Source organism: Plasmodium brasilianum, chromosome 8 (assembly GCF_023973825.1).
Source record: "Plasmodium brasilianum strain Bolivian I chromosome 8, whole genome shotgun sequence".
NCBI classification, from domain to species: Eukaryota; Apicomplexa; class Aconoidasida; order Haemosporida; family Plasmodiidae; genus Plasmodium; species Plasmodium brasilianum.
Window position 1 is genome coordinate 2,240,050 of NC_090121.1, and position 18,089 is coordinate 2,258,138.

An 18,089-nucleotide genomic window follows, 5' to 3' on the forward strand; every position below is an offset into this window, starting at 1 on the left:
TTACATTCATGGATGAATATTTATAGAAGAAGATATATATCCAAGCATTTGAAAGGATGGTTACAAAATAGAAATATATAAACTCCATATATTATGTATATTTTTCTAGTGATATAAGTATTATTAATTTATTTTGACTTAGGTATTTCGAAAATTATATTTTATTTCGTGAAAATTTCCTTGCTATAACTTTTATATATCAATATTATATACATTCCATATATTAAATTTTTGATATATATAATGTAACACAGTTGTTGAATTAATAATAATTAAATACTTATTGTATGGATAATATATCTTATAGGTTTTTTTTTGTGTAATATAGTTAATTTTTTTTTTTTTCGATGATCTTTTGTATGGAATTATTATATTATCCTATTATTATAGTGATAATTATATGAATATTTTAGTGTCTACTAAATAACTATTGTATTTAGTTCTAATTATGCAGATTTTATTTAAGTGTTATTATAAATGCATTTATTTAAAAATCTTTTAAAATAATACTAATTTATGTTAATGTATTGAACATTTATGATTTATATTAAATGAAAAATATAAATGATTAACACATTTTTCAGGGTTCCATTTCATTGTATCTATTCCATGCGTTATTATAATGTAATATCTGAAACTTAAGAGAATAATCGTAAGAATAAAATACAAATAATGAAACCACGAAACGTACTAATTGTAGTGATTATATAGAGGAAGATTTTATAAATGTTTTAATATTTATTCTTAGATATAACACTTGTTTGATTTACCTCTATGTTTTTTCTAATTTAAAGCTTCTTATTCATTTAGCTATAAATCCCATTTTTTATTATTTTTCCTTTTCTTAACAAAGGAATACTTCTATTAATTAAATAAAGGAGTTTATGCATTTTTACTTCTTTTTGTACTCTCGAAATATTGAAGCAGACAGGATATTTGTAAATTATCTACTATTATTTCCATTGTTTCGCTTTTCTATGAATAATTTTTAAGTTAACAGCTTTTGTTGTAATATGAATATATAAAAGTTATCATTGTGGGTCATTCAGATGGAACACTATCTATCGCACCTATTATATTACTAATATTTGATATGAATATAAATGAAGTCAAAAATATATATGTTTTGTCTACTAACATATTTCTATATATATTAAATTATATTATTTTTCACTTTTCGTTAATATTGAATATTGAGTTACAATATATGTTGGATGATGCCAAAAAAAGGAAAAATTAGTGGCTTTTATTTTTTATTATTAAAAATTAAACAAAAAAAAAGGATATATATTTGTATGTAAAGAGGTGATAGAGTGAAAAAAATTTTTAAAGTAATATTTAGAAGATACAAAAAAAAAGTAGAAACAATAAAATTTTAGATAATATATGGAGTACAATTGTATAAGGAAAAAAAAAAGAAACATATTTAAAAACCATCTTCCAAAAAAATAAAAAATAAAATAAATATAAAAAAGAATTAGAAAATATTTCGTAATTTAAATCCATTATATTAACGATTACGCATATAGAGTGTTATCCGTTCATTTTATATCAAATAGAATAGTACAAAAAATACATACATATATACTTGCATCAGATTATCTAATGGGGGTAATGTTAAACATTATGATTAAAAATGAAAAATTAATGCTTCTTTAACTAGTATATATGTAATATATCTTAATCCAATAAAATAAGGGTAATTTTATATCTATATTGTTACAAATTAAACAAATGCACTCATGTTACATGATGCAAAAATGTATACATTGTACTCATTTATTTTGTAATATTGAAGAGTTAAAACAATTTATTCTAATGAGTAATTTTATACTTATTTTGTAATTTGAATTAAGGAATGAATTGTTTATATTCTAACTAATAAATTTAAATCTAAAGAAAAATTCCTAATCATATTAGACATCCTACTAATAGAAGTTACATTATGATATATTGTAATAATTGCAGCATTAACTAGGAAACATATTTCTAATAAAAATGCATAATCGTATATATGATTTAGTGTAAGAAATTATTTTTATACATTGTATGAAAAAAGCTAAAGCACTTTTTTAAAATATAATATTATTTATATATTGAAAACATTCTATATCATAAAACAAGATATAAGAATAAACAATATTTGAAAAAAAAAGCAATAAATGCATATAAATTTAAAAGAAAATTGTTATTTTTTATATGTGAATGGAAAATTACAGTCACAAATATATAACTACTCTATGTTTTTAGTTAATGTAAATTTTCAAATGTAAACACTATTCAATTCTTCTTTTCAGTTATCCAACTTCACTTCTATTGTATTTTTTTTTTTTTTTTTTCTAACAGCCATCTTCCTTTTTTAAGAAAAATATAATATATTCATTTCACATGGCTATATAAGGAAAAATATTAACTTATTTATCTCTATTTTATATGTTTATTACTATACATATTTTTTCAGTCTTCTAGTCTCCATTTATATATGATGAAATATATACCTTGGGAATTAAATAGATGAAAAATTTGTCATTTATCTCTATTCATTTTACTGTAATATTTATTATTTTTATTCACTAGTCTACTTCAATTTATTTTCTTTAAGCCATACATTCCACTGTTTATTTTCTATACAATTTATATAAAAGAATGTTAACATATTATTATAGGATTCCATAGTTTGTGTAGAGCACTGTGTTCATGCGATTGCAGAATTTACATATTTTTTTTTATTAATATGCTTAATTAAAATGTTTAAAGAATACTCTTCATTTCTTATTTTTTCGTACTATTGTCGATACGCTGGAACTTTTACATAAATATCTGGATCTCCAAATAATAATTTTTTAAACCAGCGTGTCCAGCAACTAAATTCATATAACCTATACAGAAATGAATCCCATTTATATTTCTTCTCTTCATTTCAATTCATTAATATAGATATCGCAATTTTATTGTAGAAGGACATATTTTCATTGAACATCCTTTCAAAATTTGATGGTATATAATCTAATATATGTGGTTTAAGCCATTCCATCCATTCATTGTCAATGCATTTAGAGAATACATCATAAAGATTTGATTGAAAATCTTCTTTAATACCAATAACATCATATAACCATTTTTCCTCGAAGTTGTACAAAAAAATTATTAAATTTCTGCTTTCTGTTTCTAAACTAAGAATCCTTTCCCTGTTTAAAATATTTTATCATTTCTTTTTTCTGTTTCTTTAACCATAATTTCCGTTTATCATTTTTATTTTATACTAATTTTCTAAATCCACATATCTTTTGTCTTAAATAGAATTTTGGTATATATTCAGAACCATTATAAGATTTACAAAGTGGAGGCTTTGTTTTTGCAGTAAATATCTAAATAATATATTAAAAAAAAAGCATATTTCTTTTAGTAATAAAGTTTTTAAATATAATTAACTAAAACCTAAATTTATTTATTTAAAATATTTTATTCTACCCCCCTAAAGTAATCATTGCCATTTTCAGTGGCGGAATATAATTTAAATATAACAGAAGAAACTGATACAAAAAGAAATATTGCTTTCATCTTTAATAATATATAGATTTACTTTATAATATATATTTTTGAATAAAATGTATTATATTAAAAAAGCATACGCTCTAAAATAAAACGTATAAAAATAACACAGAACTATAGAAAAAGACTTATAAAATATATTTAAATTATTATATAAAAAAAATAATAAAATAAATTAATGAATTTTATTTATTAACTTTAAATAAAAAATTAAGTATAAAAAGAAATTTAAAAATACTAACATAATTCCTAAAAATAGTTATTTTCTGTAATAAAATATGTCCATGTAAATTTAACAAAGATATCTTTGTTTTTCCTTAGATTAGACAAATTTTAGTCTTTATTGATTATTAAATTTTCTTGATATTTATGTAAGCAGTTGCTTTTTAATATTTTACTTTTCTTTTAAAATGAGCTTTTTATATAGTTAAATATAGCATAATAAATTTTGCATTTGCGTTTATATGTAAAAATAGATTTTAGATTTTCAAATTTTACTAATATATATATATTACTTTGTTTAACATGTGTTATATAATTTCTTTTTTAATTATTATATGTGAGGCAATATTTACTATATCTTTGTTAACTATATGTATTATCGTACATTTTTATGTGTATCATGTTATATGCAAATTTTCTGTATTTAATTTTTTTTTTGTTTAGATATCCTACTACAGAGTTATACTTATATATAATTACTATGGTTGGAAAATTCCTCATTTACTCATTGTATGATTAGTAGATTTATTTTATGTATTATTTGAATATATTTTATTTTTTTCAATTTTTTCTATAAGTGTAAGTGCGAGTATCACCTACTTGTGTCAACTTTTCAATATGCTTTTTTTAAACAATTTTTCATTTTATTTGAAGTCATTAAACAATATTTCACCTAGAATAATAAGAGAATTGCAATCCCCTATTCCCTGTTCTTCTTCTTCCATATTTTGGAGCTCGGATAATAAACTGCCGCGTATACGGATCATCATAATAATCGTCAGTTCTTTTTTTCCTTGATACTTTTTTATGAAAAAATCTTCCGAAAGGAGTAAACTATTATAAAAGTGAACAATACAAAACATGAAGAATATATTTATTTTATAATTATGAAATTTTATGGAAATTAAAAATAGTAAATTAATATATTTTTTGATTTTATTGAAAAACATTCGTTTACTTTATAAAAAAGGAAAATAGTGAATATTATTCCCACTATCAGAGTAAATGCGATTCCACCGCGAAAAAACTTGTTTTTGAACATATAAGAATTAGGATTTAGTCTGATTTTAATTGTTTTTCCTGGAGCGAACACGTTCAATTTTACTCCAATAGTATTAGTTTTACGTACATCTGGTTCTACGCAGGTTCCTGATTTATGTCTTACTAATAGTGGATCTTCACACGATGTATGATTTTCACCACTCTTATATTTAATTACATTTGATGCATCTGAATTGGATAAATGATTTCGTGATCTTGAGCTTCCGCTTGAAACTTGGTTATCACGTCTTAATTCGGTAGATACAGGGGTTTCCATATGTCCACCAATAGTAAAAGGAACATTATCAGGCGGGGGTGAGTAAATGATGAAGTAGAATTATTAAGAGACGCAGTAGATGATGGAAGAACATGACATCTAATTCTACTCCCTACGAGTGTGTCAACACTAGGTCTATCTTTTGGAATATCTGTACAACTAACAAGATAAATTGAACTTCTAAAATCTGCTTTGGAACTGCCAGAATGTGATGTAACACCTGATGTTAAAGTTGTCTGAGTGTTTGTTAAGTTATCGCACTTTTTACTTATGTTAGAATTTAATGTAGACAACAATTTTTTAGGATCAAATTCGTCATTACATTTAAAATAATCTTCACATTCTGGCCAAAAGGAACCTATGCAGCATTCCTTCTGAGTTTTATGCTTGTTATATAGTTCAATAATATGATTAAGATATTTTTCATATTCTTCGGATTTAACAGCATTACATGCATCAGACGTTTTAATATTGTCGTAATTTTGAAAATAATCATATAAATATTTCTCCTCATTCATAATATTTAATCTTTCCAAAATATCATTTTCAAAGTCATATTTACAATAATAAGCATTATATATCTCATTTATATTATTTTGAGTTTGCATAAATTTATGAATTATAGGCTTGGCTTTATCATTACCTGTTTTTTCTCCTAAAACTCTCTTTATATTATAATATGTCCAATATCTATAATGTGAACAGAGAGTAGTAAATTCATTTTTATTATGATATTTGGATAAAATATCTGTATTTCTTGACATTTTTTTGCAAAGTTTTAAATACTCTAGGTCAGCGCCATTTCCTGAATTCTTGAATGGGCTACAATAACGATCGTACTTTGCTTCGTTAACCTCATTATCGAATTGTTTATATATATGATATGATGGTGATCCTACTAAAAGTTTTTCCTGAAAATTAAAAGGATATAATGAATTAGATAAATATTTATAATTTTTTTTTATAGAAATGTTTCCAAATGTGTTTCAGTAGCATATTGTACTTATAAAATGTTAATAATGTTTTTATATAAAAATTGATATGTACCCATGAGTTATCACTAGTAGAAGACATATTAGTTTAAAAAAAGTGAAATAAAAAAATAACACAGTAAGTATTTATTTAGCTGTATGTAAAAAATAAAGGTATAAAAATTAATGATATGTTATGTATCTTTCTTCATGAATTTTCCAAACTAAATAAATAATTGATAGCAAGATATATTTGATGATTATGTTTTAAAATAATTATTCCATAACATCGGTCAGTTCGAATGAAATATTTATTTTTAATTTTCAAACAAATAAAATGTTTAATGAGTTTATAATTCTAATGTAAAAACTAAAATATTAACAGTGAATATATTATATATAAATATTTTATTTATTCTATTAATATGTTAGATATTACAAAATTATTTTATTATTTTAATATATACATTTATCCATTTTGTCCTTTAAATATGTTGTTTATATACAATTTTCCTCATAATAACAATTTCTTCAGTATAAATAATTATATGGATTTTACTGTTACTACTACTTTAATTATTCTATAGACACTCTTGTGGATATTGTTGTATTATACATTTTTTTTTCATCAAAATTGCCTGAATAACTACATAAATTTTTTTTTATATAAATGTGACCAAAGTAAAATATAAGAATATATATATGAATCCTAAAAAATGAATGGTTTTAAATTATATAAAAAAATTATTATTCCAACATAAGTTTTAACAAATGCAATTGTGCTAATTAAAGAATTATATAGGATTTATTATAAGAAAATTGTTCCTTTAATTTCTATACATTATATAAAATATCATTTTATTTTTTCCTTTTTATTCTTTTTTTATTTGAATTAAGTTTACCCTTAAATAACATATAAATTTTTATATATCTAAAGTGTTAAAAATATGAGCATAAAAAATAAAAAAATTTCATTTAACTATGAGGTAAAAAATACTATTAAAAAAAATAAGATTAAACACTTTTATATTTTTAACATAATAAAAATATTATTTTATAATATTATTAAAACGAACTGATAATATGAATTAAAAAATTAAAATATACCAAGTATTGTTTTTATTGTTTTCAAGGTATAAAATAATTGTGAAAAGTATTGTTATGGTATTGTTAAATTCACAACAATATTATATTAGCTCATTTATACATCTTCTACTACTTAAAAGTGTATTGTTCCAAAAATATAATACAATTATAATAAATTTTTTTTTTTGATTTTTTTGTAGATAATTTTTCGCAATAGAAAATATTTATTTTGAGTGCATTAAAATAGGGTATGTTCCGTATAGTCCCATAATATCTTAACACTTTTTGCAGTAAAAACATGGTATAAGATAGAATACATACATGGGGAAACTGAATGAATTTCTCTTTTCTACGTGTTTTGTGTATTATATAATGACTTTATTTAATTTTTCAAAATAACTAACACAATAATGTATATTTAATTTTATCTCATTTTTTTTTTTTTTTTTTATTTATATAACATGTTTCTTTTTCCTTAAAAATACGATATTATTCTGTTAATTTTATTATAACTTCTAATTTACTAAAATATTATGAAAGTTTTCAAATTAATGATTTCTAGTTAAATATTGTGATATAAGTAAAATAAACTGTAATTACTATATAATATGTATCAAAGTTAACATTACTCATATTATGCATAATTTTTTAAGAATATTTTGCTATAATTTTATTTATGTTATTTTTTTTATAAGGTATATTCTATTAACACAATTATTTATGCATTTTCGAGAATTATTTATTTAAATAATATTATTGATAGGATTTTTATAAAACATTTAATTAATAATACAGTCACAGTTGTGCTACTATTATATTTTAGTTCTTTTATTTATTATATATATACGTTAAACAGTTCTTTTATTGATTTTAGTAAAAATCACATTTTATTTATGTTTTTTATATGAAATCTGAATGAATATTTTAGTATCGTTGAAAAATAACATTAACTGATATTAATTATAACCAGTATTAAAATGTTATAATGTATTTAATACTTTTTATAATTTGTGTAATATATTGGTCATTCAACTAAATATGATCAATTTTTCTGTATATTATATGCTTATAAATTTAGCTTGTTAATGGATATATATAAATTTTTTTTTATAATATATCATCGAATGAGAAAATGAAGATAATAACACTTATAATGAATTTAACTCTGAACCCTTCATAAAAATATATTTAATTATTGATTCTTATGGGGAAACAATTAAAAGGTTAAAAAAATAATCTTATCATATATTTAATATTTACTGTAAACTATGATTTGGTATTTTTTCAGCTGAAACATAGCTTAAAAAAAATAATATTATTTTAAAAAAATGATTTGGCTTTGTTTTAAATAATATAGTATTATTTATTAACATTAATATAAATTGTAACAGAAATAAAAAAAATATGTAAAAATACATAATTAAAAAACATAATAAAATAATTTATCATTATTATTATTTAATCAATGATAAAAACAATAATTGTTATAAATTTTTTTTAAAACGTAATATATGTTTTGCATGAATTATTACAACATGTTTTAAATATAATTCACTACATATTTTTACGATGTAAAAAATATAGGGAAAATATTTCATTATTATTAATTTTAACTTTTTAAAGGAAAATTTTTTGGCTTAATTTGAAATATTGCTTTATGTCTAATAATTCATAGTACGCATTTATTCTGAGTATACACATATATAATAATATTAATATTTCAATGTTCATATGTTAAATGGAGACTATTGTATTACATAATAAAATAATATTTCAAATTTAGAGATATGTTAGAATTAGTATAAATAGAGAAAACATTTCTACAATAATAAAATATAGACTACTTCTTAAATAATAACACTATAATTAATAATTTTTTGTATTAATAAATATCTTTATATATAAACAGATAGATGATTTTTATATCATACTATATTTATCAATTTATAATAGTGTTTATGTTTTATTTTATATTCTAATGAAAATTAACTTAAAAATGAAAAAATGTATATATATATTTTTATAAAATTCAAATGTAAGTAATTAGAACGGTTAATATTCTATATGTTTGAACTTGGAAAGTTTTTATTTCTAGTAAATATATTCATTATATTTTGTGTGAAAGATATATATTTGTATCCATTTGTTTTAAATAATTAAATAGACTTATTATTTAAATATTTTAATACAAAATGCAGATTATTATGATTATATAATATAAATACGTTACGTATATTATGAATTATTAATAGTGTTTTATAAAATGCTTAAAATAAATTAGTATTGTAAAGGGAAATAAAGTGTTTTATAAGACTTCATTTTATAAGGAAGTTACACTTTTAATTTTCATTTTATTTCTATCATTATTTAAAATACTTATTTTGTGCGATAATGCTAGTAATACTGCAGTTATGTGTTAAAGAACATTTAATAAGCTATTCATATTATTAGATATTTATTTTCAACTTATAATTAGCATAGGAAAACACTTAACATTTCAACAGATTAAATTCCATTATAAATTACATATATATATAATTTTGTAACAAAGTTTATTTTTTGTATATTTATCATATATTTAAGTATAATAGACAATTTAGTAGAGAAAGAAGTACATTTTTATTTTATATTGTAAAAATTATAAATGATCTATGATTTATGTATTATATTTCTAATAAATTAAAATGAATAAAATTTTTGAATAATCTAAAGCATTTATATGTTTATGCAATACATTTTTTTTTAATTTATATGAAGGTATATTAATACGGGTGTTATCATATAAAAAATGTAATGAAATTAATAGTGACAGCAAAACATATGTAATATTAATGATAAATGTATTAAGTTATATATAATAAACAAAAATATGAAGAATTTTTGTAAAAAAGTTTGAACGAACTTAAAAAAATTATCTAGAGCAAATAAAGAGGTAAATTCTCAGAACGTTGCTCTTATTCCTAGTAGTTCTCCTTCGATATCATAATGAAACATTTGGTATTAATAGGAAAAATACTGCTAATTAAAATGATACTAGAAAATTTTTTACGGAAGTAAATGATATAAATTTAAAACATTTATAAGATGCATCACACTACTTTTACACTAATATCAGTAGTACTAAAGGATAGAATGAACAGAAATATTTGCATCACCCTTTTAAAAATTATGATCATATAATTAAATATACTAATAAAAATAGTAAGAATAATAATTGTAATGTAAATTTCAAGTACTTTACTTATATTAACAATTTATATCGAAATTGCATATGGGAATAACGTACTGGTTTTAAGAGATAAAATTTTGTTTGTAAAGAAAAATATTCAAATTATTTTAAATGTAATAAAATGCATTAACCATATAATGTCTTATAAAAAATGGTACGAATAAATTAAAGACCTACTGAAAGCAAAGAAATAATGTTTGAAGCTGCACTCATTAAGAATGCTGTTATAAGAAGTAAAAAATTTTAAATTAATTATAATAAGAACGTTAATACAAAAAAAATAGTGATGGATCCTTCTTACATTGTTGTTTCAGTTGGTAATTCAATGCTTGTAATTTTCTTATATTTTTCTTTTCTACTAAGAATAACATCTGTTTATATTTATAAATTAAATGTATAAATATATGTATGTTATTTTTAATAAAAATTTATAATTGTTAAATAGATTAAATATATATATATTTTGTTGTTAATGTGTATATTAGTTTAATTTTCTTGGAAAATGGTTTAGTAATAGACTCTTAAAAAATTAAAAACATATACATAATATTCAACAAGTACAGAGGAAAAAATATTAAAGAATTATCCAAATATATTTTATAGTAATTCTAGAAAAGAAAAAAATTAATATCTCATTATTTTACATTAGACCATTAGGACTAACTAGGAAAAAACGTATCAAATGTATCACAACATTGTTACGCATATTACAAAAATAGATTTATTCTTAAATATATTTAATATGTAAAAATAAAAAAAAATTAGATATGTAAAAAATTAATAATTTTTATTTTTTTGTTTCAAGCTTAACTTGTATATTCTGTTTTTGTATAAAGGAGAAACATATTCAATTTTACTGTTTTTTAGTATTTAAAGTAATATGATTCTTCTATAATTTTTAATTTAATTGACTTATTTAATAATATGAAAATTTTGTATTTTAAGTTTATAAAATTAAGTACGATTTTCTGTATTTAAAAATGTATTGTTTTTTTATTGCACTATAAACTATAAAAAATATAGAGTATTTATGATATCAAATTCTGTTCTATATATGAAGTCGGAAAACGATTGAATTTTATATTTTTATATGCTTTACAAGCTTAATATATGAAATACAAATAATAAAAATAGTAACATAAATGTAATTATAAATATATGATTATTATATAGAAGTTTTAATATAACTTATGAATTAAATGCATAATTTTGTCAAAATGTATTAAACATACAATATATAGAATATGCATTATATTGTACAATCATAACTTGTTTTATAGGTATAAATAATTTTAAATAATTATTAATTTTTTGATTATTTCTTATTTAGTAATTTTCGGTAACTTTAATACAATTTACATATATCTATATTATTTTTTGTTGAGTACAGTATTTTTTTGAGGAACATCAGTTATAAGTCAATAATATGATATTTAGGAATATTCTTTAAGAATTAGCATGTAAAAAGAATTTGGAATGTATATTTAATTAGTGTATAATTAATAGTGAATATATGATTTTTGTGTTTTATTTCATTTTTTACCCTTATATTTACAATTATTTTTCTTTACTATTTCCAATATATTCATTTAAAAATGATGCTAAAAATAGATCAAACACTTTGGGTATAAGAAGTAAACTATTTTAAATATATATGTGGAAAAAAAAATTTTTATATATATAAAAATTGAATAAAAATAGTTATATGTTCTGAAAAATTAAAAAGGGTATTCGTACATATGTATTTTTCAGAATACAGTAAAAAAATAATAATAATATAAAAAGCTAAGACAGTGTATACTTAAGAAAATATATATATAAATTATAATCCGAAAGATTTGATATATATTAGAAATAGATAATAAAAGTATAATTAATATATAAAAGGTGACTTCTGTTTTACCTAGGAATATCTAATGTATTATAACTAAAAGAATATATATACAAAAAAGAATTTAAGAAATATTTTTAAATATAAAAGCGATTGAAATGTATATTTAAAATTGTAGTTTGCTTATACATTTTTTAATAGATAATTGAACGAGATGGAATTTATAAAAACAATGTTTTCTTTATGTTGCTTTGAATTTTATAAAGGATTATTGTGTATATTCATATTTTATATTGATGCTATAAATATAGTAAAATTTAAAATTATATTAATGTATTAGAAATATATTTAGTATATTAAACAAATATAAAAGTGCTTTAATTTTTTTTCATTTGATTATTAACAAACGCTGAAAAGTAATAGCTATACTTAATAATTTAAAAGTCACGAGAGAAAAATCTTTTTAAATATATTTATATTAATATATATATAAATATCTATACTATATGAATGTAAAAACTGAAAATACAAAAATAATTATATTAATTTTGTGATATACTTTAGGATATTGTGTATTATACAGCACACTAAAAATTTAATGATTTTACATATTTTTTTCTAATAAATAATTTTTTAGAAAATTAATTTACTTACACAAGTTAACATCAATTTATTGTCATATAGTTATTATAATACATTTAGAGTGTTATATTTTTATAATTATTTATATTCACTATATTCAACAAATAATATGAAATATAAATATTTCTACACTTATAGATATATTTCATCTATATATAATTTATTTTTGTTATATAAGAGTTAACACCAAATGTATAAATTGGAATATTAATTATTTATATATTAACAGAAAATACATGTACTATTACCTTCTCAATACAGTTGTCAAAAAGTAGTATAAAGCATTAATAATTTTCCTAAATAATATTATATGTTATTTTATATATTATATTTTAGTACTTTTTATCTATTTTCTTTTGTGTTCTAAATTATATTATTTAAAATAATTTTTTTATTGTAAGTTTTTATTTTTTAATTATAATAATTAATAAAGATGTTTTTTTGCTGCATTTATTTTTGTATACTTTTTTTTTAAATGATCATTACTGAGGAACTTATAAATATATGCTTTTTAAAAAGAAAGAAAAAAAAATATATATAAATTTTTTGATACTAAAATATAATATATTTTATTTTAGTATTAAAATAAAATACATTTATTTAAATTATATAAAACTTTAGCATTCCATAAATAATAATATGGTATGAATATATAAAAGAGTTATATTGTATACAAATTTTTAAAATATCAAAATTTTGCTTGAGTATTAAATCTTGGAATATAATTATTTATTTAATATATGAACGTTCATCATATTGTAGGTATATAATGCATGTTATATTATAATTTGTGCTATAAAAAATATTTTGTATTTTTTTTTTTTTCTGTGAATTGTATATTATTATATGCTATGCAATAATTTATGTTTAACTATGCAATAGTATTTTAAAAGGTATAACACATAAAATATACTAATCTGTTATTAGAAAATGCAGAAAAAATATTTAATAATTATATTTCTAATATGTGTTAATGTACACATTCAAATAACCATATTCTTTCTATTCTAATAAAATAAAATGTGTACGCACCAAACAAGGCATTTCATTTTTTGTTTTTTCTGAATAGTATTTATATCAAAAATTTAGAATTGTTCTGTTAGAATATTAGCATATATACTTTTTAAGCATGCACGAATAAAATTAGTTTTACCATAAATTATTAATTTATAACTTGTTTTTCTTGTAAATAAATTCATTGGTAATATTAACAAAAATATTTTTAAAATCATCTTCTCTTATTTGTACATTATATTATATTTTATTTATGTAGTTTAATATTAGTTAAAAATAAAATAAAATAATTAAGCAAATAACCTTACTTTTTTGTCAATATCCTTGAATATATAATAATTGTTTAGTGCTTGGACATATTTTAAAATTTAATAATTCTATAATTAATGGAAAAAATATATATTTTATTTTAGGTAAAATACTTATATTTATCCTTTTAATTTGGATAAGTTCTTATATTATAAATGCGCTATATTAAAATAGGAGAGAGTTTACCTCATATATATTGCTTCTTCTTGTTTTATATACTTGTAAGAATATTTTACTTTTGAGTAAGTAAATTTATCACAGTATAAATAATAGAAAAAAAAATTTTCATTTTCATATATTTTTCATAAATCTTTAGATAATACGAACAGTGCAAATAGAACACTATATACAAGAAGCAATATATTATTCGAAGAAAATGAAAAATAAACAAGTAATATAGAATTAAAAATATGTAAAGGGGAAGTGGATATGTTAATTTTGACATTGAAAAGATTGCATTGAATCATAGTTTGTTTGAAGGTGTTATTGTACGTATAATGGTAATACAAGTAAATCAAATAAATAACTTAGGAGACGGATATTTGCTATGTGTTATCCATTTCTAGTATTAGTTATATTTTTTTTGAAAAATTAATATATAGGAAATTTGGTCCTATATATAAACACAGAACATATATTGATACTACCTAAAAAGATAGTTTAAAATATTCAGAATATATGAATATCGCTTAGTATTTACTTTGCAGGCATATATTCTTTTAAACAGTTTTTTTATTGGTTTTTTTTTTTCTGACTTCATTAGAAAATTGATTATATATATCAGGGTTATAAGTATTAAGGTGATTATTTGATTTCGAAGAGAGAGGAAGAACTATATACCCATTAGTTTGTTTATTATGCATTTTAAAGTTTATTTATGTAGTCGTAAGATTCTTAAATTTAACAGTTGTTGTATAAGTATATATAATGAAATCATAGTAATAATTAATATATTTTTTTAAAAATAATGATTTGCATGTATCTAAGGAAGTTTTTCTTTATGCCTAAAGAAATTATATTAATACACAAGAATAATTGTTATATACATATAAATTTTTTTATGCAACATGTATAATATGTAAATGTATATTAATACACAAAAATAAAATATTATATATTAGATATTTTTAGGAGCTCATATGTTTCTATATATTTTTTGTATTATAAATTATTTTTTTGAAATAATTTATTATTCTGTCCTAATATGTATATGTAATCTATTTTTTTTTTTTTTGAACCACAAAGAAGTAAAACTGATAGTAATCAATATTCACATTAAAAAATGTTCTTTGTATGTAATAGTTATTTGTAGATGTTTCATAGACATTTGTATTATAGCAAATTTGTGATCCTTTAATTCCATATATTAAATCACAATTAATACATTATAATGCAGCAAGTGCAGTAACTTATATTTTTAACAATTATTTTTCATTACATTTTTATTATTGTAAGTGATAATTTAAATTACCCTTTAAGAAAATATTGTATTTATGACATTTAATTTTATTATATAAAGTTTTTCCATATTTAATAAAATCCCAACCATTTGTTTTTTGTGCTAATGCGTATTATTTTAAGGGTAAACATAAAAAATTATCTTTATAAAACAATTAGTATGATAATTATATGTTTTATAACTTATTAGATATAAGAACTTTTTCATAAATTTTTAGATTTTTTATAAGGTTCAAGTATAAAAATATAACAAAATAATAATATAATTTTCCTCTAAACAATATATTATTAATAAATAATTATAACTTTTAGAATTCATAAGGACTTATATTGAAATGAAAGTTTTAAAGAACATTTTTTATTTTATTTTTTATCTTACGTAATTGTTAGGGTTAATTCTTTTCTATAAAAAAAACTTAAAAATTTACAATAAATTATATGGAAAAAATACAAATTAAATTTATTATTATTCTTAACATAATTGAGTGATTACATTATTCTAACAATATTCATTTTATTTTAGTATATTTCATACAGAAAGTACTCTATTTATTTATTATTATTTTTTTTTATATATATTTTATTCTAAATATATTTATATAACTAAAAACATAAAATTAAGTATATAATTTTACAAACTATTAGTTTCCCTATAATAGTAATAATTATATATAATTAAATAACATATCTTTGAAAAATTATATTACACAAATTAAAGATTAATCTCTAATTATCACCGAAATTTAGACTCTTTTAGCAGATTAAGGGGGTTGTTATGAATTTTTTAAATTTATTATAGTCTATACTAAAGTGCATATGTTTAAGTTGTAACTGACGATATTACTACAAATAAATTGAAAAAGAATTATTTAAAAAATATTTCTTTCTACATATATCATTACTATTATTAGACTGTTTAAATAATAATAATTTTTTTAGGAATAAACAGTTTTTGCTAAATATAATTTTTATAATGTTAGAACTAATAATTAGAAAACTTAAATGATATTAGTAATTATTCTCATAAAATATGGAACGAGGAATTATATATATTCTCAACATTCTATATTCTCTATATATTTCATATTTGGAAATAATAAGATATCATATATACATATATTTATTTTATTTTGATAAGAATTAAAAAAAAAGTTATTTCATAATTATAATCAATTAAATAAATAATATATATCATGTTAATATTTATTAAGCAATTCAATTTATATTATTTCACTTAACGTTTTTTGTTTATAAATAACATTAAAAAAAAATTTTTTTTAGTTTATTTTTAAATTGAATTTTTTTTTATACTGTTGTATAAAATTGTTGTCATATGCTTTATATTATGTTTTACGAAAAAGAACAAAATAGAATAAATTGCATAAAATAAATAATAAGAGTATCATTCATTACTAAAATAATATTATGATATTGTTCATTATACCCTTTCCTGAGTAAACTAATGTATTAAAGTATTATAAAATGGAACAAAAAATTAAGTCACTGCTATTTATTAAAATTGCTACATTTATCATTTTAAGTTGGATATATAATTTTCACCATGACGTTGTATGATAAAATTATTTAAAAATATTTGTATTATTTATATATTTCGTGTTTTAATTTTTAAATTGTAATGTTTTAGCTTGATATTGTTAATTTTATTAAATAATTAATATTTATTTATATTTTTAGGAGATGATTAAGAAGTACTTTATCGTAAAATACATGTATGATAGAAAATTATATATGCGAAATTATCGATCCCTAGCTAAATATGAGAAGGATAAAGATTCAAATATTGCATGGTTAAAAGAAAAGATATCAAATAATGGAATGTGTGAAAATAAAGATATATGTTATAATGAGATGAGGAACTTAGGAAAAAGCGAACGATCAAATAGAAATTCAGGAAAAAGTACGCGAAAAAGTAAACAAGTTATAAAAAATAATTCTTGCACATTTGAAACAAAAAAATATTCTCGTTCTGAAAAAAAAATATTCAAAGAAATTGATTTTGAGAATTTCCTTAAAAATAACAGGACAATTAGTAACAAGTTGTACAACAAAATTATACGTAAAAAATATGGATTGCGACTTTCTTTACCCTTATTATTTTTATTGTTTTTATCAACATCTCTCTTATTAGAATTTTGGGGATTAGGACTTGTAAGTTTATTGTGTTATATATTGAAAATCATTAAACCTGGATCCTTGAGTTATTTACATAATTTGTTGGAAGCGTCTCCTTTTAAAGAGTTTTTCAAATCTATAGATACAATAAAAGTGACGGTGGGAAATACTCCTAAGTATGTTCACTTTTATGTAACTGGTTTTTTTGGTATTTTTATATATTTATTACCTTTTATATTATTCGGTGTTACACTTATATTAAAGGTTGTTTACTACCATAAGAAAGTTAAAAAATATGAAAAAATTAAGTTCAGAAAAAGATAA

General features: G+C 19.5%; 2 protein-coding genes across 2 annotated transcripts; one reads left to right on the plus strand and one right to left on the minus strand.

The window, feature by feature from the left end:
* Positions 1-2,920: 2,920 nt before the first annotated feature.
* On the minus strand, positions 2,921-6,166 carry MKS88_002608 (uncharacterized protein; the record flags this gene model as incomplete). The annotated part of the gene is made up of 5 exons (XM_067215630.1): positions 2,921-3,173; positions 4,448-4,608; positions 4,880-5,063; positions 5,117-6,003; positions 6,140-6,166. The coding sequence occupies 5 exons, from the start codon at positions 6,164-6,166 to the stop codon at positions 2,921-2,923; spliced, it is 1,512 nt and encodes a 503-aa protein (XP_067074038.1).
* A 10,948-nt stretch (positions 6,167-17,114) lies between these two features.
* Positions 17,115-18,089, plus strand: MKS88_002609 (uncharacterized protein; the record flags this gene model as incomplete). The annotated part of the gene is made up of 2 exons (XM_067215631.1): positions 17,115-17,201; positions 17,328-18,089. 2 exons carry the CDS (start codon positions 17,115-17,117, stop codon positions 18,087-18,089), a joined length of 849 nt encoding a protein of 282 aa, XP_067074039.1.